At 42.7% G+C, this 27319-nt stretch overlaps 2 protein-coding genes across 7 annotated transcripts in view; one reads left to right on the plus strand and one right to left on the minus strand.

Moving 5' to 3' along the window:
- Positions 1 to 163: 163 nt before the first annotated feature.
- Positions 164 to 9769, minus strand: cbx1b (chromobox homolog 1b (HP1 beta homolog Drosophila)). 3 transcript variants are annotated; one of them, XM_036946374.1, is made up of 6 exons: positions 9313 to 9769; positions 7444 to 7528; positions 5919 to 6210; positions 5640 to 5802; positions 5456 to 5550; positions 164 to 890 (listed from the first exon to the last, which is right to left on the minus strand). In XM_036946374.1, exons 2-6 carry the CDS (start codon positions 7496 to 7498, stop codon positions 752 to 754), a joined length of 744 nt encoding a protein of 247 aa, XP_036802269.1. In that variant the 5' UTR covers positions 7499 to 7528; positions 9313 to 9769; the 3' UTR covers positions 164 to 751. The 3 variants fall into 3 exon arrangements, with proteins under 3 accessions (XP_036802269.1, XP_021420675.1, XP_021420677.1); XM_021565000.2 differs by having other exon boundaries at positions 5919 to 6282; positions 9313 to 9768; XM_021565002.2 differs by having other exon boundaries at positions 5919 to 6090; positions 9313 to 9767.
- LOC110491501 overlaps positions 7524 to 27319 on the plus strand; it is a 22052-nt gene continuing 2256 nt past the window's right edge. Inside the window, exons 1-6 of one of the 4 annotated variants that reach the window (XM_021564989.2) lie at positions 9850 to 10132; positions 10217 to 10295; positions 10732 to 10790; positions 11208 to 11294; positions 26816 to 26916; positions 27046 to 27141. In XM_021564989.2, coding sequence (XP_021420664.1) covers positions 10764 to 10790; positions 11208 to 11294; positions 26816 to 26916; positions 27046 to 27141 — 311 coding nt within the window. In that variant the 5' untranslated portion in view covers positions 9850 to 10132; positions 10217 to 10295; positions 10732 to 10763. Of the gene's footprint in view, positions 8893 to 9849; positions 10133 to 10216; positions 10296 to 10731; positions 10791 to 11207; positions 11295 to 26815; positions 26917 to 27045; positions 27142 to 27319 lie in introns of those variants that run through there. The other 3 variants (XM_021564990.2, XM_021564992.2, XM_021564993.2) reach the window with 3 other exon arrangements.

The raw sequence follows: 27319 nt of genomic DNA on the forward strand, positions 1-27319 counted from the left end.
ATAACAGGGTGAAATGTGTCCATAAGTATACTTTGGGGGGGGGGGGGGGGAATAGGATGTCCGTTCATTAAGTTGTGAAGATGAATACATCAAGCCTTTCTAAATGTAGCTATCCAACTATTTACACAAACTTGTAGTTTTGTCAGAATGATACTGAGACAACTGTAACAAAAAGTTGTTTATTCTCCAAAAACAGACAAGCAAGTTCTGTTTATGAAAATGTTAGAATGATAATATGGATGAATGAGCAAAGTAAAAAGATATGGTTTTCAACAAGTCACCTTAATACACGAATAAAACCGTCACAAAATGAGCACAGATTAACATCGTTTTGCACTAAACGCTACAAAACATTTACGTTAAAAGACAAAATGGCACTGTTCTCTTGTTCACAACACTATGAATGATAACATCTCCACCAGCCTATACAGTAATGTCATAGCAAAAAGGTCTGGACCTCTTAATCAAGGGTGCAGTGTGAAAATGATCTTTTAGTATCCAAATAAACCATCACTGAAGTGAATCTTTAAAAATTAACACTGCATTATATATTTCTTCCAGGGTTGTGTTTCCTCAAGATAACCCATAGCCTGTATTGACTGATCATATCCAGATAAGAGTTTAACCTGATGGGTGATATTAAGCCAAAAGGGAGTCCAAATGCTATCTTGCTTTTTCAGACCCTCTGCCTAGAACCCATATGCCCTTGCACTACCTCTATAGTCTTCAGAACCAGCTTGACACCAAACGGCTAGTTCTTGTCGTCCTCCTTCTCCTCGGTGGGGTAAGAGTGCCACGTAAGCCGCTCCTCGTAGAAGGATATGACCACCTGTGGACACTTCACGTTTGCCTCCTTAGCGGGTACCAGGTCTGCTTCATCAGAGTTTTTCCTACAAGAACAGGCCGTGTGGAAAGAACTATGAGTTGGATGAGTACTTAAGTGGAGGGTTGTGGCTACTTCAGGGATTGTAGTGACACCATGAAGCATACAGATGCGGTCAAATATATTGGCACCATTGTATGATTCAGTTTGTTCTAAAAATAAGTTGAAAAAAGTTGTTTACACATGTATTTGTTTGATTTACAACCGCACAGGACCAAGACATTTTTTTAATTAAATTTAGATTTCACTTCAAATGTCCTGGACTAAATTATTCCAACTAGGTTGGAGGCAATGATTCTCGTTAATTTAGCTTGCATGTGTTAAATTGCAAGTAAAAAGTTCCATTGCAAAGTGCAAGGGTAACAATATCACATCCAGCCATGATTGGGAGTCCCATAGGGCATCGCACAATTGGCCCAGCGTCGTCTGGGTTTGGCCGGGGTAGGTCGTCATTGTAAATAAGAATTTCTTAACTGACTTGCTTTGTTAAATAAAGGTTAAATTTCAAAATGTAAAATATATTTGACCGCATCTGTAGGTCAGGATACAGGGAATGGGGAGATGAAAGCAATGGATTATTGTAGTTTTCATTGATGCATACCCTGCTGAAAAAAAACAGCATAGACCAGCACATGCTGGTGACCAGCCTTCGTTGGGTTTTGGACACTTTGATACTGGGCACCAGCTGGTCGAACTAATGTTGTTTCAATGTAATTTGACAATTTATTGCGATGTGGAATCTACATGGAAAATACAAGGACTAAATCAAATCAAACGTTATTTAAAGTGCTTTTAAAGTTTGATTTAATTCTATGACTTTGATTTTTGGTTGAGATGGAGACGTGAATCCAACATGTCAATTATTATTATTGAAATACAATAAACAGCCTATTAACTTGTCGACAAGTTAAATTATATATTGGATTCATGTCTCCGACTAAAAAAGTTAAAGACTGGGATTAAGCCTGCGGCTCAGACGGACCTATCCAAGCTGTAGATAAATCTCCTCTAAATGTTGATATTTGACTGTGTTGTCAACCAAACAAATCAATATACATTTTTGTAATACAGTAAATAGTCATGGTCACAATGAGATTACTGTAATTATACAGTGCATTCGTAAAGTATTCAGACCCCTTGACTTTTTCTACATTTTGTTACGTTACAGCCTTGTTCTAAAATGGATTCAATAAAAAAAAAAGTTTTGCACTTTTTTTCTTTACAAATAAACAGAAATACCTTTACATAGGTATTCAGACCCTTTGCGATGAGACTCAAAATTGAGTATCCTTGAGATCAAATCAAAGTTTATTTGTCACGTGTGCTGAATACAACCTTACAGTGGAATGCTTACTTACAGGCTCTAACCAATAGTGCAGAAAAAAAAGGTGTTAGGTGAACAATAGGTAAGTAAAGAAATAAAACAGTAAAAAGACAGGCTATATACAGTAGCGAGGCTATAGAAGTAGCGAGGATACATACAGACACCGCTTAGTCAGGCTGATTGAGGTAGTATGTACATGTAGATATGGTTAAAGTGACTATGCATATATGATGAACAGAGAGTAGCAGTAGCGTAAAAAAGGGGTTGGCGGGTGGCGGGACACAATGCAGATAGCCCGGTTAGCCAATGTGCGGGAGCACTGGTCGGTCGGCCCAATTGAGGTAGTATGTACATGAATGTATAGTTAAAGTGACTATGCATATATGATAAACAGAGAGTAGCAGCAGCGTAAAAAGAGGGTTTGGGGGGGGGCACACAATTCAAATAGTCTGGGTAACCATTTGATTACCTGTTCAGGAGTCTTATGGCTTGGGGGTAAAAACTGTTGAGAAGCCTTTTTGGCCTAGACTTGGCACTCCGGTACCGCTTGCCATGCGGTAGCAAAGAGAACAGTCTATGACTGGGGTCTTTGACAATTTTTAGGGCCTTCCTCTGACACCGCCTGTTGTAGAGGTCCTGGATGGCAGGCAGCTTAGCCCCAGTGATGTACTGGGCCGTACGCACTACCCTCTGTAGTGCCTTGCGAGCAATTGCCGTACCAGGCAGTGATGCAACCAGTCAGGATGCTCTCAATGTTGCAGCTGTAGAACCTTTTGAGGATCTCAGGACCCATGCCAAATATTTTTAGATTCCTGAGGGGAAATACGCTTTGTCGTGCCCTCTTCACGACTGTCTTGGTGTGGTGGACCATTCTAGTTTGTTGTTGATGTGGACACCGAGGAACTTGAAGCTCTGAACCTGCTCCACTACAGCCCCGTTGATGAGAATGGGGAAGTGCTCGGTGCTCCTTTTCCTGTAGTACACAATCATCTCCTTAGTCTTGGCTATGTTGAGGAATAGGTTGTTATTCTGGCACCACACGACCAGGTCTCTGACCTCCCTATAGACTGTCTCGCCGTTGTCTGTGATCAGGCCTACCACTGTTGTGGTATGTTTCTACAACTTGATTGGAGTCCACCTGTGGTAAATTCAACTGATTGGACATGATTTGGAAAGGTATACACCTGTCTATTTATAAGGTCACTCAGTTGACAGTGCATGTCAGAGCAAAAACCAAGCCATGATGTTGAAGGAATTGTCCGTAGAGCGCTAAGACAGGATTGTGTCAAGGCACAGATCTGGGGGACCAAAACCTTTCTGCAGCATTGAAGGTCCCCAAGAACACAGTGGCCTCCATAATTCTCAAATAGAAGAAGTTTGGAACCACCAAGACTCTTCCTAGATCTGGCCGCCCGACCAAACAGAGCAATCGGAGAAGGGCCTTGGTCAGGGAAGTGACCAAGAACCTGATGGTCACTGACAGAGCTCTAGAGTTCCTCTGTGGAGTTGGGAGAATGTCCCAGAAGGACAACCATGTCTGCAGCACTCCACCAATCAGGCATTTATGGTAGAGTGGCCAGACAGAAGCCACTCCTCAGTAAAATGAACATGACAGCCCACTTGGAGTTTGCCCAAAGTCACCTAAAGGTCTCTCAGACCATGAGAAACAAGATTATCTGGTCTGATGAAACCAAGATTGAACTCTTTGGCCGGAATGCAAAGCGTCACGTCTGAAGGAACCCTGGCACCATCCCTACGGTGAAGCATGGTGGTGGCAGCATCATGCTGTAGGATGTTTTTCAGCGGCAGGGACTGGGAGACTAGTCAGGATCGAGGGAAAGATGAACAGAGTAAAGAACTGAGAGATCCTTGATGAAAACCTGCTCCAGAGCACTCAGGACCTCAGACTGGGGCGAAGGTTCACCTTCTAACAGGACAACGACCATAAGCACACAGCCAAGACAAGGCAGGAGTGGCTTCGGGACAAGTCTCTGAATGTCCTTGAGTGGCCCAGCCAGAGCCTGGACTTGAACCCAATCAAACATCTCTGGAGAGGCCTGAAAATAGCCGTGTAGCAACGCTCCCCATCCAACCTGCAGAGAATGGGAGAAACTCCCCAAATACAAGTGTGCCAAGCTTGTAACGTCATACCCAAGAAGACTCGAGGGTGTAATCGCTGCCAAAGGTGCTTCAACAAAGTATTGAGTAAAGGGTCTGAATACTTATGTAAATGTGATATTTCCATGTTTTAAATGTCTAAGTCTATTTTTGCTTCGTCATTATGGGATATGGTGTGTAGATTGATGTGGGAATTAAAAACAAATCTATTTTAGAAAAAGCTGTAATGTAACAAAATAAGGAAAAAGTCAAGGGTCTTAATACTTTCCAAATGCACTGTACATTTCTTCCTATGTAATCATATAAAGCATGAATGTTGAAGATAGCATGCATAGGTAATAGCAGGTCTGTGGAGATCTTCACAATTACTGTAATAATCAGTGGAGAATCTTGAAAAGCATTGATCACTTACATTTTTTACTTTTAATGTAATCGCAACTGTTATCCAGGTCATTTGGTTCTGCTGTTAGATGAAGTCTGCACGGTGATATCACATTAATCTGTTCTATAAATAAACAAGATATCTGACATTGTATTCCAATTTGAACTTTGCTGAGCTTTTAAATTCTAAAAGGGTCATTGCTATACGGGATCCTTGGAAAGTCACCCCATTGAAGTTGAAATTTAAAATGGTTACGGTAAACGTTAAGGGTTTTTGGTTTAGTCAGAAATTACTAAAATCACCAGGAATTTGGCTAAAAATGTGTTTCATTTAAGAAATCTGTTCCCAAGTATTCCCACGAGAAAAGAAAAAATAGATTATTGTGTCTCAATGTAATCAAGGTATGAATGATTGGATTTGAAAATAACAATCTCTTTATGGGCTCAGTTGTGGTCAATTTGCAGTTTACAAATGATTAGGTTCGGCCCTCCTACAAAAATCGACCAACGGCTTAATCTAGTTGCCTATTCCTGAGCTAGTCCATGCTGGTCAGACCAGTTTGACCAGCATCAGACCAGCATGGACTAGCTTGAAATGTATGCTGATCTACACTGTTTGGGAATTGACAGGTAGACAGTATGCACAACAGGAGTTAACATGCTACTGCTCCATGATTAGATCTAGTAAGCAGTATAAATAAAGGTTCAAATAAATTCAAATGAATAGGGCGATTAAAGGCTAAACAAACCATTTCATGAGGAACATGAGTTCTCCAGTGGAGTCAGTGGCACCAATAATCCTTTCTGGATCCAAACCTCGAGCGAAGCCCCTTAGTTTCTCTGGCTAAAACACAGTGAATCGCAGTCAATCAATGTGACAGAGCAAAGACAAATGATTGCATCTGTGTACATGCGTCGGTCTTTAGGACTTACGTCATCTTTTCTCTTCTTGGGTCGACTTTCCTCTCCTTCCACACTGGTCTCTGCAGACTTCCTCTTACCCACAGACTCATGGGCCGATTTCTGTTTCTGCAGAAACTGTGCAATCAGGTCGGGGCAATCCAAATTATCCTCTGGTTCCCATGTGTTGTCGTCACTGAATAAACATACAGGCAGGTGTTAATCAAGCCCGAAAACGGCATTGGAGGGAAAGTGGTGTTTTGATTGGTCAGTATAAGCAATCCACACACTAGGGATATTGTGGAAACTCACTCCGAAAAGCCTTTCCACTTGAGAAGGTACTCCACTCTTCCTTTCACTACTCTTCGATTCAAGACCTTTTCCACCACATATTCTTCTTCCTCCTCCTCTTCCTCCACGGGCACCACATCCTCTGCCTTCTTCTCAGCCGGCGTTGTCATCGTCACCTGAGACTGGGTGGGGGCTGTGGGTGCAGGGGGAATGATGTCTGCAGGTGCAGAGGGATTGATGTCTGCAGGTGCAGGGGGATTGATGTCTGCAGGTGCAGGGGGATTGATGTCTGCAGGTGCAGGGGGATTGATGTCTGCAGGTGCAGGGGAAATGTTGTCTGCAGGTGCAGGGGAAATGTTGTCTGCAGATGCAGGGGTAATGTGGGCTGTGGGTGCAGGAGCAGCAAATCACGGCTCCAGAAAACGGCCACTCTGTTGAGGTGACACTTATACTGAACTTTTCACTAAAGGGGTAATCCGCAGTTGAAACAATAACAAAGCGAATTCCCCGCCTGTTTTGGTAAAAAAAAAAGCTAAGGGATGGGCCTGGAGAAATGTAACCACTCTCAAATACATATACTACAAGGACTGACCAACCAAGATATGAAAAGTATAGTTAAGCATGTTGATGTGTTTAATAACATTTACAATGTTTACAAACATTGGAGTAAAACAAGCTTATATTTTGGGTTCTGAGGTGGTAAGACAGTTTAAGTTAATGAGGCATTTATAAGTTATTTTCTTTAAGAATCAACGGGTATACAGTAGGATCATCACCTAAATTATTGACACCCTTGATAAAGATGTGCAAAAAAGACTAAAATAAATAATACAAATACTGAGCTATATTGTATGCTCAATTATTTTATAATAATACACTTGCTCAGAGGAGATTTTGTTTGACAAGTAATAAAACAAATCTAAAAAGATACGTCAATGTTATTACCACCCGTTTTCAATACTCTGGCATCCTCCCATTGCGAGTATAACAGCACTGAGCCTTTTGAAAATAGAGCTCTTTGGCCAGGCACACACCAGAAAATAACCCTTTTTTTTTTAAATTACTTGTTAAATCAATTTCTGAATAATTGTACTAGTATAAAATGTTCCCTTTTTTTGTTGCATACAATATAGCTCAGTATTTGTATTATTTATTTGATAGTATTTTTTGCTCATGTTTACCAAGGGTGCCAATAACTTCAGTCATGACTGTATAGCATTCCTTTATAAGTCCAAAAATGTATGTAGCAACTGCAGATTGCCCCTTTAAAGCCTAAAGATGCTAAGCTCTATGGCGTCTTGTGAGAGGTAGCGTCACCTTTTGAAATTATATACTGTAATTCAGTGAAACACAGAGGTAGATGGGAAACTCACAACATCACGGAGTGCCACACATAAATGATAAACGCCTATGTTTACCCACTGCTGCAGAAGAAGATTTGTTAGTAGAAATAGCAGCTTGACTTTTGCAAAACCATCTACTCCCTTTACCCCTTACACAGACAAAACAGAGAAATGGCTTGTATATTTGAAAAATGTTATAAGACCTTCAGTGAGAGTGGGAGCATCATTAGAAGGTTCTGTAGACTCGCTCATACTCATCAGGTAGACCGTGGGACCAGCAGTTGGTTCCTGGTCAACGTCAAGAGTAAGGGCGATGGGGGTCAGGAATCAACAAGGTAGACAGGATTTTAAAAAAAATAGCATTGGAGAGAAAGCGATTCATGAATGTCTACATGTCTATACCATTTTTTACAGGGCTCTAACATGGGCCCTTGATGTAGTTGGGCAAAAAAATTGTGAGAACTTTGGGGAGTGAATGGTATTTACAGGTTTACTATGCCTAAATGTCACAGTAAGTTGTTTCTTTTTGTAGATACTGAAAATGGATGTGCATCAAGAGTACCCGTATGCACATTTCTAATAGCAAATGAGTACAGTGCTGGAGAGAAGCACAAGAATATGGACAGGGGTGGCCTCCGGCAGCTACAAATTTTTTTTTGGGGGGGGCTCAATTGACCACAGATGTTGCGGTAGCTCGCAAAATTACTGGGGCCATCATGCAGGAGATGGAGTATAAACACTTCCTTCAATCTGTGCAACAACTGGAGGGCAAGTAACCACTTACAATACGAGTAGACAACCGGTGATGGCGCTATTATTCCCTTTACGTTGTTTGTCATTTTACTACATGAGGAAAAACTACGCTCACTAGGGGGTCCTTAACTAGAAGGCATACAGCTTTTTGGGTATTTTAACTAACCCTAACTTAATTATCCTAACCTGCTACGTTAATTATTATAACTTGCTGCATACGTTCACCTAACCTATTACGAAAAGTCAAATCTGGCAAAAGCTGTATTCAATTTAGTCAAAACCCTTCTAGGGGCTTATTTAGCGACTTAGTCGCTATATTTTGGTGAGTTTTCAGATACCTTCGGCGACTTATATTGGTAAAAGAGTCGAGCGACAAAATTCAGCTACCTTTCAGATAGCCTTGGGGGAGTTTTGATAGCTTTAGCGAATTTTCCCAAACAATTATGCCGCAAACGAGAGTGGGAGAAGTTGTCTGTGGAACAGAAATCACAGTAACGGCGCGCACACACAGGCAGAGAATCACAAGCGGAGGAGGTGTGCGGCGGGAAAGGGGACAAAAACGCTACACGGGGAAAAAAATCAGCTGTGCCGCAGCAAGGCAAATTGGTGCTGTGACGTTGTCGTGGAAACGGTCCTCTAGCGACAAGGCAAGGAGCCAATATAGATTCTTACTGAAAAATAGTTGATTTATTTTTTATTTAACTAGACAAGTTAAAGAGAACAAGAACAAATTCATATTTACAATGACGGCCTATGAACAGTGGCAAAACGACAGATTTTAACCTTGTCGGATCGGGGATTCGATCTACAACCTTTCGGTTACTGGACCAACGCTCTAACCACTAGGCTACCTACCGCCCCAACTGAATAATTGTTGGCAACACTGGCTACAATACGAGGTGAACCAAAAATCGTTTAGAAACTCTGTGGTGATACGGCATCATGCTTGACCGGAGTACAAATAATCAGTTAGCCAAAACATGGTTTAATATCGTTTGAAAACTGAGCTAGCGGTCTAGCTAGTGTTCCCTGTTATTTACAGAGCCACGGTTCATCCCCGATTCAGACGAGCTCTCGAGTACTAGTTACACACGCCACTTTCCTCCATATTGGTTTCAATAGAAAACAAAAGCATCGCTAGCATGCACATTCTGAATGTGTTAGCTAGCTAGTTAATCCAACAAAGCGCAATGTATATAGAAATGCATTCTTATCGTTCTGTAGTTGGCAAGATACTCGCTGTAGCTAGCTATAATTACATTATTTCCCAACACAAACGTGCAGGTAGCGAAGACTAGCAAGGATAGAATGCAACTCACCTCAAAACGAGTATTTCAAGAGGAAAAACAGTGTCTGTTTTCAAATGTTTATATTATTAGCAAAATAATATGGGTTATAATTTCTTATAAATGTGTTTAGTTTATTATCAATCAAATATGAGCTTGTGTAAGCTAAATATCGTGTCCGCCCCCTTCGTCTCCGATCTCAAAAATTCTTTGTACACGTGCATCGATTCTACATTGTGTGGATTTCCCAACGTAACCAAAGTTATCTCATGTAGGTGTCTCAGATGATTTAGAGATTAGCTAGTCGGCCGATCTGCTCAGTGAGTGTACCAACGCGGTATATGTCCGCTCCCGTTAGAACATGTTCGATTTTAACACAACATTTTCTACTAAATGTGTATGATTTCCTCCTGTCCATAATATTTTAGCTAATAAAGTCAAAAATGTCGGTGCTGTAACATTTATCATGAAGGGAAAATGGCGACTGTTTATTTATTTATTTAAAGGGTTTGAGTTTGCCCGGAAACGGAAATTGCGTCTCAATTGATGCCAAGGCATGATTTTAGTGAATTACAATTTCGTCGAAACTGCGCCGAGTTCCGCAGATCTTTGTATTGATTGTAATTCGACACTTGTAGAATTGGTGTTTCAAACTATCGGTCGAAGCGCTCAACTCTGAATAGCTACTGTTAGCTAGCTAATTATTTGTGGCTCTTTCAAAACACATTTTTAAGAAGACGTTACAAATGTACTGACTTCATATGAACGTTACCAGCTAGCCTAGCCCAAGTTGTCATTCCAAAACATGATTAATCAGTTTGTTAGTCTAGCTAGGAAGTGTGGGTAAACAAACGTTAGTGTCAGTGACTTTTGAATTGTATCAACATTTATTTTTACAATGTGCCTACAGTCAAATACTTTTTTTTTTTTTACACAGAAGTGGTTGGTGGTGGAGTTAAACCTATTGCGTCTCTGTGCTATCAAGACGAGGAGGGGGGTTATCTTGAGGGCAAATGGCAAGTGAAGGAATTCCTCCCCAATCTTCTGTTCCCATGGCTAACAGCAAAGAGAAGCAAAATACTAACTGCATTTGAGATCTCGATGCGTACCTTTTTCACAAAGATTATTGCGGCCCTGAACCGTTGTCCTCATGTGACTGAGTGCTTTAGTGAGACTTGAGAGGTGCCACCTGTGGAAGAGAAGCATTGGCAGTTTCCACCTTTGCTGACTCTGACTCTTTGGCAGATGTATCATGTACAGCGTAGCCTACGGAACGATTATTAAGAATCACGAAAATATGTAAATTAGAGCCCGACCGAAATTAGATTTTTGCTTCCGATTCCAATACCTCTTTTACGGAGGCAGCAAAGTCGCCGATATATCTGCCGATATATTGTTTTTTTAGAGGTGGAACTAAAAACATACTTTTTTTAAATTTATTTTTTTACACAGATTGTTCTTCAAGGGATTAACAGATACTCTGAATGATGATTAAGAATCACGAAGAAGATGTAAGTTACCCTCATTCTCTCCCCATTTACTCTGACACTTTTCTCCACTGTATGCTCTGGTAAACAAAACTGTTGGGTGAAAAAAGGATACACAGTTGTGTCGCGCAATCATGGGAGGATCTCAATTGCATACTCCTCACGTCCTCTCCTCGCCTCCTTATCTAAATCCATTGATGAGAAATCTAAATGTCCCGCCCCTCTGACCTAATCCTCCAATGGGTTTTGAGAAGGAGGCGAGGAGAGGACCCGAGGATGCTCAATTGAGATTGTCCCCATGACATGGAACCATCATGTTGTACAACACCATGTTGTATCACTTCCTCCTAGCTTTGCAAGCTGTTGATTCACCAATTTAGCAACACAAACTGCCTGCAGCTGCCTCTGTTAGTGAAAGCAGTCTTTTGTTTGTCTCTGCAGGAGTTTGTTGCTGTTCGGGTCCAAGATCCTCGGGTTCAGAATGACGGGTCTTGGAATTCGTACGTAGATTTCAAGATATTCCTACATGTGAGTGTCCATTCACTGTCTAAACTTGACAAAGAAGCAGTTGTCTCAATGAGTGCGTAAGTCCTTATTAGAGCTGTAGATCCAAAGTAATCAGGAAGGGCTAGTTTGACATTTCTTTACAATTGTGCTTTACTCATTTATCATAGATGAGTCAGGACCAGGAAAAACAAATTACTACTCCTATCACCAAATTAACCTACATGTCACTAAAGTGGATGGCCTGTGGGTTAGAATGCTGGAGTTGAATGAAGGATAAATCTTGTACTCTCTTCCTAATCATTTTCCTTTTAACAGAACCAGAGACAAAACCTCTGACTTTCAAACGTTTATAAACCAGAAGTGTCATAAGAAAATGCACTAAAATATGAATGTTACAGAAAGTTCTATATATACTTTCCAGCCAGCACATGACTCCCACAAAATAACTGGTCATTTTCCATAGCTGTCCATTATCCTCTTCACGCAATGCACAAATGTGATTTGCTGCTGGCTGCTTATCATTTCGGCACTAGAGGCCCAGCTCAAGGCCAAATTATTTTCAATTCACATGACGTTTCCCACTACATCAAAGTTATATTTCTAAATACTAAAAAACACTGTATGATCAACTAGACAAATTACACTATGAATATACTTGATTAACTGAATATGGTTTACAGAACATTGAGTGGCTGCTGCCAACACACTGACTCAACTCCAGCCACTTTAATAATGGGAATTGATGGGAATTGATGTAAAATATATCACTAGCCACTTGAAACAATGCTACTTAATATAATGTTTACATACCCTACATTATTTATCTCATATGTATATGTATATACTGTACTCTATATCATCTACTGCATCTTTATGTAATACATGTATCACTAGCCACTTTAAACTATGCCACTTTGTTTACATACTCATCTCATATGTATATACTGTACTCGATACCATCTACTGCATCTTGCCTATGCCGAGATAAACATGTTTGTTATGAATTCTACAACGATCATGTGCCTTTTGTTAATCTCTGCAGTTCACTTTGCTCTCGCTATGATGTTTGACTCATGGTGATGAATAGCTAAACCAGCATCAAGCTATTTTGATGTAGACTTATTCTCGAACCCATAACAACATTTTGCGCTGGAGAAACTGGATGCTTAAAAGTAGACTCGGCGACATGTCGATGCAGAAAGTAAACCGCAGTGGGTAAATTTCCGCAAAAACTAAGAGCGTTGAAGTGCGAGTCTCAACTTCTCCGCTGTTTTGGTGCACTGGCTACCACGCTGTAACAGCATGAAGCGAACCTGTGCACATGCGCAGATACTGTGTGACTGTGAGAGCGAAGTCTTACATCTCGCTCATCTCAATATCTGCGCTGCTGCTCGTGGCAAGGTTATTTCGCTGAGTCTACCTTTTAACATTGGACGGCTTTATTCAAATTGCTTGACAATCTAGTGTTGACCTTGTTCTCTGTAAACACAATGGAATCCTGCAGTTCAAGTTCTTAATCTGTACTGTCCTTGTCCCTTCCTGACATTAGCTTATGTGCTTGATTCAGTCATCAGAAGGACATAATGCAGAATTTTTTTTTAAATGTGTCGAATACAACCGGTGAAATGTTTACTTTACAAGCTCTCTTACAAGGAATTGCCAGACTTCAGCCACCCAAGCCATGGACTGTTCTCTCTACGACCGCCTGGCAAGCTCTATCCACGTACTCACATGCACGCAGTCGCTACTTTTTTACTTCTATTATTATGTAACCTGATGCCTAGACACTTTACCCCTGCCTGCCTACTTACCTCAATTACCACATATTAAAGTAACAAAGCCTACCATCAGTAACACACTACGCTGCCAGGGACTCAAATCCTGCAGTGCCAGACGTGTCCCCCTGCTTAAGCCAGTACATGTCCAGGCCCGTCTGAAGTTTGCTAGAGAGCATTTGGATGATATATGTCATATGGTCCGATGAAAACAAAATATAACTTTTTGGTAAAAACTCAACTCGTCGTGTTTGGAGGACAAAGAATGCTGAATTGCATCCAAAGAACACCATACCTACTGTGAAGCATGGGGTGGAAACATCATGCTTTGGGGCTGTTTTTCTGCAAAGGGACCAGGACGACTGATCCGTGTAAAGGAAAGAATGAATGCAAAGTTAAGGTAAAGAAAAACACACAAGAATGTCAGCTATATACAGTGGGGCAAAAAAGTATTAAGTCAGCCACCAATTGTGCAAGTTCTCCCACTTAAAAAGACGAGAGGCCTGTAATTTTCATCATAGGTACACTTCAACTATGACAGACAAAATTAGGGGGAAAAAAATCTAGAAAATCACATTGTAGGATTTTTTATGAATTTATTTGCTGATGGAAGGAGGTTTTCACTCAAAAGCTCACGTTACATGTAACTTTGCATCGTTGTGGAAGGTCTAATAAAATAAAATAAAACCCACAAGAACATCAGCTATATACAAGGAGTACCAATAGCATATTTAAACCTATTCAGCCTGAGGGAGAAGAGGCGCTGTTGTGCCCGCATCGTGAGTGTGGACCATGTTAAGTCCTCAATGATGTGGACACCCAAGCAACATAAGTTATTGATCCACTGCACAACAGCAGTGGATGTCATCCGTCTTACAGGCTCCTGACCAATTCTCCTATTTAGTGTTTCTTTTTTTTATGCTGATTTTAACTTTTGGTTTTTACATGTCTCCGCCATCTTTTCCTACGACCGAAACAGATTCTGGACATCAAAACAGCCGTTATTAACCTCAATTTGGATTACATTTCTACTTGAGTTGACAGCTCTAGACAATCTGTTTACTCCGGACTAGGCCCTAATCCCTACTTCCGGCGCCGACAGAGATGGCCGCCTCGCTTCGCGTTCCTAGGAAACTATGCAGTTTTTTGTTTTTTTACGTGTTATTTCTTACATTAGTACCCCAGGTCATCTTAGGTTTCATTACATACAGTCGAGAAGAACTACTGAATATAAGATCAGCATCAACTCACCATCAGTACGACCAAGAATATGTTTTTCGCGACGCGGATCCTGTGTTCTGCCTTACAAACAGGACAACGGAGTGGATCCTATGCAGCGACCCAAAAAAACGACTCCGAAAGAGAGGGAAACGAGGCGGTCTTCTGGTCAGACTCCGGAGACGGGCACAGCGCGCACCACTCCCTAGCATTCTTCTTGCCAATGTCCAGTCTCTTGACAACAAGGTTGATGAAATCCGAGCAAGGGTAGCATTCCAGAGGGACATCAGAGACTGTAACGTTCTTTGCTTCACGGAAACGTGGCTTACTGGAGAGACGCTATCCGAAGCGGTGCAGCCAACAGGTTTCTCCACGCATCGCGCAGACAGGAAAAAACATCTTTCTGGTAAAAAGAGGGGCGGGGGCGTATGCCTTATGACTAACGTGACATGGTGCAATGAAAGAAACATACAGGAACTCAAATCCTTCTGTTCACCTGATTTAGAATTCCTCACAATCAAATGTAGACCGCATTATCTACCAAGAGAATTCTCTTCGATTATAATCACAGCCGTATATATCCCCCCCCAAGCAGACACATCGATGGCTCTGAACGAACTTTATTTAACTCTCTGCAAACTGGAAACAATTTATCCGGAGGCTGCATTCATTGTAGCTGGGGATTTTAACAAGGCTAATCTGAAAACAAGACTCCCCAAATTTTATCAGCATATCGATTGCGCAACCAGGGGAGGAAAGACCTTGGACCATTGTTACTCTAACTTCCGCGACGCATATAAGGCCCTGCCCCGCCCCCCTTTCGGAAAAGCTGACCACGACTCCATTTTGTTGATCCCTGCCTACAGACAGAAACTAAAACAAGAGGCTCCCACGCTGAGGTCTGTCCAACGCTGGTCCGACCAAGCTGACTCCACACTCCAAGACTGCTTCCATCACGTGGACTGGGAGATGTTTCGTATTGCGTCAGATAACAACATTGACGAATACGCTGATTCGGTGTGCGAGTTCATTAGAACGTGCGTTGAAGATGTCGTTCCCATAGCAACGATTAAAACATTCCCTAACCAGAAACCGTGGATTGATGGCAGCATTCGTGTGAAACTGAAAGCGCGAACCACTGCTTTTAATCAGGGCAAGGTGTCTGGTAACATGACCGAATACAAACAGTGCAGCTATTCCCTCCGCAAGGCTATCAAACAAGCTAAGCGCCAGTACAGAGACAAAGTAGAATCTCAATTCAACGGCTCAGACACAAGAGGCATGTGGCAGGGTCTACAGTCAATCACGGACTACAGGAAGAAACCCAGCCCAGTCACGGACCAGGATGTCTTGCTCCCAGGCAGACTAAATAACTTTTTTGCCCGCTTTGAGGACAATACAGTGCCACTGACACGGCCTGCAACGAAAACATGCGGTCTCTCCTTCACTGCAGCCGAGGTGAGTAAGACATTTAAACGTGTTAACCCTCGGGCTGCAGGCCCAGATGGCATCCCCAGCCGCGCCCTCAGAGCATGCGCAGACCAGCTGGCCGGTGTGTTTACGGACAAGCTAAGGTAACTGAGCTAAATGACTACCGCCCCGTAGCACTCACATCCGTCATCATTTTTATTTTATTTTTTATTTTACCAGGCAAGTCAGTTAAGAACAAATTCTTATTTTCAATGACGGCCTGGGAACAGTGGGTTAACTGCCTGTTCAGGGGCAGAACGACAGATTTGTACCTTGCCAGCTCGGGGGTTTGAACTCACAACCTTCCGGTTACTAGCCCAACGCTCTAACCACTAGGCTACCCTGCCGCCCCATGAAGTGCTTTGAGAGACTAGTCAAGGACCATATCACCTCCACCCTACCTGACACCCTAGACCCACTCCAATTTGCTTACCGCCCAAATAGGTCCACAGACGATGCAATCTCAACCACACTGCACACTGCCCTAACCCATCTGGACAAGAGGAATACCTATGTGAGAATGCTGTTCATCGACTACAGCTCGGCATTCAACACCATAGTACCCTCCAAGCTCGTCATCAAGCTCGAGACCCTGGGTCTCGACCCCGCCCTGTGCAACTGGGTACTGGACTTCCTGACGGGCCGCCCCCAGGTGGTGAGGGTAGGCAACAACATCTCCTCCCCGCTGATCCTCAACACTGGGGCCCCACAAGGTTGCGTTCTGAGCCCTCTCCTGTACTCCCTGTTCACCCACGACTGCGTGGCCACGCACGCCTCCAACTCAATCATCAAGTTTGCGGACGACACAACAGTGGTAGGCTTGATTACCAACAACGATGAGACGGCCTACAGGGAGGAGGTGAGGGCCCTCGGAGTGTGGTGTCAGGAAAACAACCTCACACTCAACGTCAACAACTAAGGAGATGATTGTGGACTTCAGGAAACAGCAGAGGGAACACCCCCCTATCCACATCGATGGAACAGTAGTGGAGAGGGTAGCAAGTTTTAAGTTCCTCGGCATACACATCACAGACAAACTGAATTGGTCCACTCACACAGACAGCATCGTGAAGAAGGCGCAGCAGCGCCTCTTCAACCTCAGGAGGCTGAAGAAATTCGGCTTGTCACCAAAAGCACTCACAAACTTCTACAGATGCACAATCGAGAGCATCCTGGCGGGCTGTATCACCGCCTGGTATGGCAACTGCACCGCCCTCAACCGTAAGGCTCTCCAGAGGGTAGTGAGGTCTGCACAACGCATCACCGGGGGCAAACTACCTGCCCTCCAGGACACCTACACCACCCGATGTCACAGGAAGGCCATAAAGATCATCAAGGACATCAACCACCCGAGCCACTGCCTGTTCACCCCGCTATCATCCAGAAGGCGAGGTCAGTACAGGTGCATCAAAGCTGGGACCGAGAGACTGAAAAACAGCTTCTATCTCAAGGCCATCAGACTGTTAAACAGCCACCACTAACACTGAGTGGCTGCTGCCAACACACTGACACTGACTCAACTCCAGCCACTTTAATAATGGGAATTGATGGGAAATGATGTAAATATATCACTAGCCACTTTAAACAATGCTACCTTATATAAATGTTACTTACCCTACATTATTCATCTCATATGCATACGTATATACTGTACTCTATATCATCGACGGTATCCTTATGTAATACATGTATCACTAGCCACTTTATACTATACTATGCCACTTTGTTTACATACCCATCTCATTTGTACATACTGTACCCGATACCATCTACTATACCTTGCCTATGCTGCTCTGTACCATCACTCATTCATATATCCTTATGTACATATTCTTTATCCCCTTACACTGTGTACAAGACAGTAGTTTTGGAATTGTTAGTTAGATTACTTGTTATTACTGCATTGTCGGAACTAGAAGCACAAGCATTTCGCTACACTCGCATTAACATCTGCTAACCATGTGTATGTGACAAATAAAATTTGATTTGATTTGGACTCAAAAGAGGAAGCGGTGGCAAAAAGAGGCAGGTGTGTTTGATGACTCAGCAAAGGTCGTAGCGGGACTACTTGTCTGCATCTGTGTACCATCCTTGAAAAGCGGTAACTCTAGCCTTTAGCATAGTGCGGATGTCACCGTTAATCCAAGGCTTTTCGTTCGGGTAAGAACGCACTAGGGGTGACAACGATTAAATGACATAGGGATTTTTTTTAAAAGTTAATCATCCCTTACTGAGAACTTTTTAAAATCATTTTATTTTGCAAAATTACACAGAACACAAATATAAACACAACAATTTCTACAATTTTAACGAGTTTCAGTTCATATAAGGAAAATAGTCAATTTAAATAAATCTGTACCACAACCTCACCGCCACCATGGGGCACTCTGTTTACAAGCAAACCGCTCACCCACACAACGCGTTGTCAACACGTTGTCTGCAATTTGCCCGGTACAATTGAAACCGGGATTCATCCAAAAAGAGCACACTTCTCCAGCGTGCCAGTGTCCATTGAAGGTGAGCATTTGCACACTGAAGTTGGTCACGACACCAACCTGCAGTCAGGTCACAGGCAATCCCGCAGGTGAAGAAGCCAGATATGGTGGTCCTGGGCTGCCGTGGTTACATGTGGTCTGCGGTTGTGAGCCCGTTTGGACGTAATGCTAAATTCTCTAAAATTATGTTGAAGGCTACTTATGGTAGAGAAATCAACATTAAATACTCTGGCAACAGCTCCGGTCAGCATGCTAATTGCATGCTCCCTCAACTTGACATCTGTGGCGTTGTGTGACACAACTTCCCATTTTAGAGTGGCCTTTTATGGTCCCCAGCACAAGGTCCACCTGTGTAATGATCATGCTGTTTAATCAGCTTCATGATATGCTACACCTGTCAGGTGGATGGATTATCTTGTCAATGGAGAAATGCTCACAAACATGGATGTAAAGAAATTTGCACACACAATTTGAGAAAAATAAGGTTTTTGTGCGTATGGAAAATTTTGTGAATCTTTTATTTTAACTCATGAAACATGGGACCAACACTTTACATGTCGTGTTTATATTTTTGTTCAGTGTAAAATCATGGTGCAGTTACCACTAACTAACACAGGCCCTGCTCATCAACATCATAAAGGGAAAATTAAACAAACATCTAATGCAACAATGCTTTTTGTGTTTAGTAGGAGGAGATATGCGTCTTTCAAATGATTTGCCTGGGATATAAAGCGCTCCGCACGTCATGGTCATTAACAAATAGAAAAATGGTAGAGTGAGAGACACAGGGAAGCAACAGCAGTGAAGTCGTGTATGGCAATAGGCGGCAGGGTAGCCTAGTGGTTAGAGCGTTGGACTAGTAACTGGAAGGAAGTTCAAACCCCCGAGCTGACAAGGTACAAATCTGTCGTTCTGCCCCTGAACAGGCAGTTAACCCACTGTTCCTAAGCCGTCATTGAAAATAAGAATTTGTTCTTAACTTAATTTGTTCTTAACTGACTTGCCTAGTTAAATAAAGGTAAAATAAATTTAACAGAAGTTAAATGAGAAGGTGATGATATGCAAACTTTGCGAGGTGGACTTGCGCTACAGTGGCAGTACAGGTGCAGTGCTGAACGGGTTGACCCAACCCATTGCTGGCAGGATGGAGTGAGAAAATCACAGCACTGATTTACAGAAATGATTGAAGTCGATATGCAATGGTAGAGGATGTCAGCTTCAGAACCCTAATGTAGCATTTCTCTATCCTGGTCCTGGGGAACCAAAGGAGTGCATATCTTTGTTTTTCCCTTTTTGATTTAACTTGTCAACTCATCACCAAGCTAGCTTGACTTGCTATAAAGTTAGAGAAACAAGTTGAGGAAAAAGTAACTAAAGAAAACATGGTTTTTATTATCATCCGAAACAATATATTTATCCTTTCTTGAATGAGAAGGTCATATTTTGCAATCTCCCAAAATAAATTCATTTATAAAATAACTAATGTCCGGGCCATTAGAAATTCTGTTTGGGCCAGTAGGTTTGAGTAAATATATCTAAATCCATGTAAGATCATGCTAATGTAAAAAATGTCTAGTCGTTATTAGCCTGGATCAAATCAAATCCAATTTTATTTGTCACATACACACGGTTAGCAGATGTTAATGCAAGTGTTGCGAAATGCTTGTGCTTCTAGTTCCGACCATGCAGTAATATCTAACAAGTAATCTAACAATTTCACAACAACTACCTTATACACACAAGTGTAAAGGAATGAATATGAATATGTACATAGAAATAAATAAATGAGTGATGGCTGAACGGCATAGGCAAGATGCAGTAGATGTTATAGAGTACAGTGTATATACAGTGCCTTGCGAAAGTATTCAGCCCCCCTGAACTTTGCGACCTTTTGCCACATTTCAGGCTTCAAACATAAAGATATAAAACTGTATTTTTTTGTGAAGAATCAACAAGTGGGACACAATCATGAAGTGGAACGACATTTATTGGATATTTCAAACTTTTTTAACAAATCAAAAACTGAAAAATTGGGCGTGCAAAATTATTCAGCCCCCTTAAGTTAATACTTTGTAGCGCCACCTTTTGCTGTGATTACAGCTGTAAGTCGCTTGGGGTATGCCTCTATCAGTTTTGCACATCGAGAGACTGAAATTTTTTCCCATTCCTCCTTGCAAAACAGCTCGAGCTCAGTGAGGTTGGATGGAGAGCATTTGTGAACAGCAGTTTTCAGTTCTTTCCACAGATTCTCGATTGGATTCAGGTCTGGACTTTGACTTGGCCATTCTAACACCTGGATATGTTTATTTTTGAACCATTCCATTGTAGATTTTGCCTTATGTTTTGGATCATTGATGTCATTGTCATCAAATCTCCGTCCCAGTCTCAGGTCTTTTGCAGACTCCATCAGGTTTTCTTCCAGAATGGTCCTGTATTTGGCTCCATCCATCTTCCCATCAATTTTAACCATCTTCCCTGTCCCTGCTGAAGAAAAGCAGGCCCAAACCATGATGCTGCCGCCACCATGTTTGACAGTGGGGATGGTGTGTTCAGGGTGATGAGCTGTGTTGCTTTTACGCCAAACATAACGTTTTGCATTGTTGCATAAAAGTTCAATTTTGGTTTCATCTGACCAGAGCACCTTCTTCCACATGTTTGGTGTGTCTCCCAGGTGGCTTGTGGCAAACTTTAAACAACACTTTTTATGGATATCTTTAAGAAATGGCTTTCTTCTTGCCACTTCCATAAAGGCCAGATTTGTCCAAATCCGGCTTTAAACTTCTTCACAACAGTATCTCGGACCTGCCTGGTGTGTTCCTTGTTCTTCATGATGCTCTCTGCGCTTTTAACGGACCTCTGAGACTATCACAGTGCAGGTGCATTTATATGGAGACTTGATTACACACAGGTGGATTATATTTATCATCATTAGTCATTTAGGTCAACATTGGATCATTCAGAGATCCTCACTGAACTTCTGGAGAGAGTTTGCTGCACTGAAAGTAAAGGGGCTGAATAATTTTGCACGCCCAATTTTTCAGTTTTTGATTTGTTAAAAAAGTTTGAAATATCCAATAAATGTCGTTCCACTTCATGATTGTGTCCCACTTGTTGATTCTTCACAAAAAAATACAGTTTTATATCTTTGTTTGAAGCCTGAAATGTGGCAAAAGGTCGCAAAGTTCAAGGGGGCCGAATACTTTCGCAAGGCACTGTACATATGAGATGAGTAATGTAGGGTATGTAAACATTATATATATTGGCATTGTTTAAAGTGGCTGGTGATACATTTATTACATACATTTTTCCATTATTAAAGTGGCTGGAGTTGAGTCAGTATGTTGGCAGCAGCCACTCAATGTTAGTGATGGCTGTTTAACAGTCTGATGGCCTTGAGATAGAAGCTGTTTTTCAGTCTCTCGGTCCCCGCTTTGATGCACCTGTACTGACCTCACCTTCTGGATGATAGCGGGGTGAACATGCAGTGGCTCGCGTGGTTGTTGTCCTTGATGATCTTTTTGGCCTTCCTGTGACATTGGGTGGTGTAGGTGTCATGGAGGACAGGTAGTTTGCACCCAGTGATGCGTTGTGCAGACCTCACTACCCTCTGGAGAGCCTTATGGTTGTGGGCGGAGCAGCTGCCGTACCAGGCGGTCATACAGCACGACAGGATGCTCTCGATTGTGCATCTGTACAAGTTTGAGTGTTTTTTTTTTCAGCCTCCTGAGGTTGAAGAGGCACTGCTGCACTTTCTTCACCACGCTGTCTGTGTGGGTGGACCATTTCAGTTTGTCAGTGATGTGTACGCAGAGGAACTTAAAACTTTCCACCTTCTCCACTGCTGTCCCATCAATGTAGATAGGGGGCTGCTCCCTCTGCTGTTTCCACTATCATCTCCTTTGTTTTGTTGACATTGAGTGTGAGGTTAATTTCCTGACACCACACTCCGAGGGCCCTCACATCCTCCCTGTAGGTCGTTTCGTCGTTGTTGGTAATCAAGCCTACCACTGTAGTGTCGTCTGCAAACTTGATGATTGAGTTGGAGGCGTGCATGGCCACGCAGTGGGTGAACAGGGAGTACAGGGGAGGGCTGAGCACGCACCCTTGTGGGGACCCAGTGTTGAGGATCAGCTGGGTGGCGATGTTGTTACCTACCCTCACCACCTTGTGGCCCGTCAGGAAGTCCATGACCCAGCTGCACAGGGCGAGGTCGAGACCCAGGGACCCAACAGCATTCTTACATAGGTATTCCTCTTGTCCAGATGGGTTAGGGCAGTGTGGTGGCGATTGTGTCGTCAGTGGACCTATTGTGGCAGTAAGCAAATTGGAGTGGGTCTAGGGTGTCCGGTAGGGTGGCGGTGATATGGTCCTTGACTAGTCTCTCACAGCACTTCATGATGACGGAAGTGAGTGCTACAGGGCGGTAGTCCTTTAGCTCAGTTACCTTAACTTTCTTGGGAACAGGAACAATGGTGGCCCTCTTGAAGCATGTGGGAACAGCAGACTGGGATAAGGATTGATTGAATATGTCCGTAAACATACCAGCCAGCTGGTCTGTGCATGCTCTGAGGACGCGGCCGGGGATGCCGTCTGGGCCGGCAACCTTGCGAGGGTTAACACGTTTAAATGTTTTACCCACGTTGGTTGCAGTAAAGGAGAGTCCGCAGGTTTTGGTAGCGGGCCTTGTCAGTGGCACTGTATTGTCCTCAAAGCGAGCAAAGAAGTTGTTTAGTCTGTCTGGGAGCAAGACATTGTGGTCCGCGACGGGGCTGGTTTTTCTTTTGTAGTCCGTGATTGACTGTAGACCCTGCCACATACCTCTCTGAGCCGTTGAATTGCGACTCCACTTTGTCTCTATACTGATGCTTAGCTTGTTTGATTGCCTTGCGGAGGGAATAGCTACACTGTTTGTATTCGGTCATGTTTCCGGTCAACTTGCCCTGATTAAAAGCAGTGGTTTGCGCTTTCAGTTTTGCTCGAATGCTGCCATCAATCCACGGTTTCTGGTTGGGGAATGCTTTAATAGACGCTGTGTGTACAATATCACTGATGCACTTGCTAATAGACTCGCTCACAGAATAACAATGATCCAGGGTTTTGCCAGCCCGGGTTGTGCAATCGATATGCTGATATAATTTCTAAACTTGTTTTCAGATTAGCCTTGTTAAAATCCCCAGCTACAATAAATGCAGCCTCAGGATATGTGGTTTCCAGTTTACATAGTTGAATGAAGTTCTTTCAGGGCCGTCAATGTGTCTGCTTGGGGGGGGAATGTACACGACTGTGATTAGGATCAAAGAGAATTCTCTTGGTAGATAATGTGGTCGGCATTTGGTAGTTCTGTATGGAATGCATGTACAGTATGGGACACGGGTCAGGTCATTATCGGCACGTAACGGCGACGATGTTGTGTGACCAAATCATTTGCTGGTGCCACCAACTTTCTCAGTTGATGGCATCAGTGACACCAGTGGAAAAGTTATTGTAAAACCCTGACTATATATCACATTTTTTTGTGACAAAACCATCAGATTTGATCATGTGATGGAAACCCATTTAACTCGGTTTTTTTTTATTGTTTATTTAAAAATATATCTTATTTATTTTTAAATTACCCCTTGTCCCCAGTTTCGTGTTATCCAATTGGTAGTTAGTCATGTCCCATCGCTGCAGTTCCCGTACGGACTCGGGTGGGGCGAAGATCGAGAGCCGTGTGTCCTCTGAAACATGACCCAACCAAGCCGCACTGCTTCTTGACAGGATGTCCGCTTAACCCGGAAGCCAGCCGCACCAATGTGTCGGAGGACACACTGGCGACCATGTCAGCGTGCATGCGCCCTGCCCGCCACAGGAGACGCTAGAGCGCGATGGGACAAGGACATCCCGGCATGCCAAACCCTCACCTAATCCGGACACCGCCGCCCCATGGGTCTCCCGGTCACGGCCGGCTGCGACAGAGCCTGGACTCTAACCAGGATCTCTAGTGGCACAGCGATGCAGTGTCTTAGACCACTGTGTCACTCTGTAGACCCTAACATGTATTTTTTTTATTCGGTACATGGAATTGTATGTGCACTACGGCGTCACACATAGCCTTATACCTGCAACAAAGACATTTGATGGAAACACACCTCCGGTGGGAAAATAGTGGACATTGTTTTTATGCATATTTTATGTGCATTTTTAGAATATTTGCATAAATCTGTCGCTAATTGGATGGAAACCTAGCTAATGAGAAACCCTCAGTGGTAGCCGTATTTCTAGCCTTTGCCATAGCGTGGAGGTCACCGTTAATGTAAGGCTTTTGGTTTGGGTAAGAACGCACAGTGACTGGGGATGTTGTCGTCTAAGCACTACCTGATAAAAGCAGAATAAGTCCTAGGAGAGATGTTAATATTTTCTAGAGCGGAATGTTATCAATGAGAAGCCATCAGTTCAATGGGTAATTGATTATGGCTCAAGACTAAATGGCTTCTCTGAAGCAGGCTGTGTCTCGTTCTGTGGCAAGACTGGTTGACACTTCAGATTTTCTTAAGTGCTAAATTGTGGTGATTGTGGTTGGGTAATGCTGCTACATTGTTGTGCACTGTCAACAGCAAATGTACAACAACGACAAAATAATATACACTGAGTATACCAAACATTAGGAACACCTTCCTATTAGTGAGTTGCCCCCCACCCTGCTTTGCCTTTTAGAACAGCCTCAATTCATCAGGGCATGGACTCTACAAGGTGTCAAGCGTTCCACAGAGATGCTAGCCCGTGTTGATGCCAATGCTTCCCACAGTTGTTTGGAGTTGTGTGTATGTCATTTGGGTGGTGGACCTTTTCTTGACACACACTGTGAGTGTGAGTGTGAAAAACCCAGCAGCGTTGCAGTTCTTCAGTCAAACCGGTGCTCCTGGAACCTACTACCATAACCCGTTCAAAGGCATTTCAATGTTTTGCCTTGTCCATTCACCATCTAAATGGCACACGTACACAATCCGTGTCTCAAAGCTTACAAATCCTTCTTTAACCGGTCTCCTCCCCTTTATCTACACCGATTTTGAAGTGGATTTAACAAGTGACATCAATAAGGGATCATAGCTTTCACCTGGATTCACCTGGTCAGTCTGTCATGGAAAGAGCAGGTGTTCTTAATGTTTTGTATACTCAGTGTAAATGTCAATTTTGTTTTCCAAATAGTTATCAATACTAGGGACAAAGGTGGTTGGGCTAGAGCTGGGGCGATAAAGCTAAAATTACTGACACAGACATTACCCTCTTACGACGCAATTTTGTTTACCATTATTTGGTCAACAGTAGTCTTGCTTAGCCATACCTCAAATTCACCCCTACTTTGAAGGTCAGGAGAATTTTGCATTAGCTGAAACGGCTATAATTGTCTCCTGGAATTTATATTGAATGTTACATTTAAAGAACCCTTCCCCCACATGCCCGTAGAAGGGGTGCTGCGTGCTCGTCACTGTTTTCCGACCGGGTAGGACACATTTTGCAGAGTTGTTGCGTGTGCAAGATTGCAACATTGCAGAAAATGGAAGAAAACCTTGAGGAAAAACGTAATTCTGTTTTGCGAGAGGTGTGCTCTATAGACAAAATCAAGTTGAAGGCATTTACAATTCCTCTGCTTGAACCAATGACTGTATGGCTTGAACACTTTCTGCCCAAGCAAGGCAGTTGATTGGTTTGACGTGCTGCGAGGCTTCACTGATTGACACCGAGTCTTCTTCCCCCTTTTAGCTACTTTGTGCCATTGACTTCACCAAGCTTTCCAATTTGGGAAGCCTGGTTCTCAATGAGGCTAGGTCAACAGTAATGTGCATTAACCTACTTCCTGCAATGAAAATATCTGGCCTGTCCTGGTATCGCTGCTGGCTCTCACTCCCTCTCCCCCTTTGTGCACGAAGTGAAAGGAGAGATGCATTCTGATAAGCACACACACATGGAAGTTGAGAAGCATTTTAAAAATATAATTGAGGCAAAACACTTTTAAAAAAAACATTTACTGCTAAAGATACAAGTCTCACCTTTCTGTGAGTATAAACATATTGTTACTCTCAATATTGAGGAAATACCATCACTTGGCAGAGTATGTAATGGAGATGAACATTTTTGTAGGACATTACAATTACTGTTTGATCAATTACATGGCTATCCAGCACCAATGTCATATTTAGTTAGCAATCTAGCTCATGTGTTTTGAGTTCCCGCTTCCTCCGGTGGGTGAATTATGTCGCATATATCCTAGACCAATATGCCCCAAAAAATGCAGGCATATTGATCTGTAAAGAGCCTAAATAAATCAGCTCATTCTGAATCCTATTTTGACATGTTGCACATCAAAACATCCATCGATGTTCCCTGAACATGTTAGATAAATAGCTAAATTCTTTCATATTTTACTTGGTACTGGAAAAAGTCAGTCTAGAGCCCTGCCGCTAATGGAAAGTAAAAAAGTTGTATTTATTGCTATCGTGCAAAATGTATCAATTTATCACAGTGTGACTTTTTGTCCATATCTCCCATTGGTATTGTCTGTATCCACATGACATTATGGTGCTCCCTCTCTTTTTACTCACAGACCAACAGCAAGGCTTTCACGGCCAAGACATCATGTGTGCGCCGTCGCTACAGTGAGTTTGTCTGGCTCAAGAAGAGGATGCAGAAGAACACTGGCTTGGTGTAAGTCATAGCAATGTCCCCCAATGTGCATGGCTTAACTCCTTTTTTTTGTAGAGAAAATAATAATTTGAAACTTTTAATGTGAAGTTGCCCTGTTCTGCGAGCTTTGGGTTATTCTCTGTCCTATAGACCTGTCCCAGACCTGCCCACCAAGCCCTTCTTCTCCTCTAGTGGTGAGGACTTCCTGGAGAAGAGGAGGAAAGGCCTGCAGTCCTTTCTGGACAAGTCAGTTCCTCTCCTAAGTTAATAATTAGCTACGACTTCACAATTTCAATTATAGTGCTTGGTTGTTCCCTCTATTGGTCATTATATTGTCACACCTGAAATGAGCACAAAGGAAACTTTAAAAAAAAACATGACTAATCAAATAAAATGAGACCCCAACATTGAGCATGACATTGGT

The sequence above is a fragment of the Oncorhynchus mykiss genome, chromosome 16, assembly GCF_013265735.2.
Source record: "Oncorhynchus mykiss isolate Arlee chromosome 16, USDA_OmykA_1.1, whole genome shotgun sequence".
Classification (NCBI taxonomy): domain Eukaryota; kingdom Metazoa; phylum Chordata; class Actinopteri; order Salmoniformes; family Salmonidae; genus Oncorhynchus; species Oncorhynchus mykiss.

Coding starts and splice junctions, on each gene's coding strand:
- cbx1b (XM_021565000.2), bottom strand. CDS start 7,498: ATGAGTATGAGCGAGTCTACAGAACCTTCTAATGATGCTCCCACTCTC. Junction 6,283..7,443: donor TGCTCCCACTCTCACTGAAG/GTCTTATAACAT, acceptor CTGCACCCACAG/CCCACATTACCCCTGCATCT. Junction 5,803..5,918: donor AAGTGGAAAGGCTTTTCGGA/GTGAGTTTCCAC, acceptor ATGTTTATTCAG/TGACGACAACACATGGGAAC.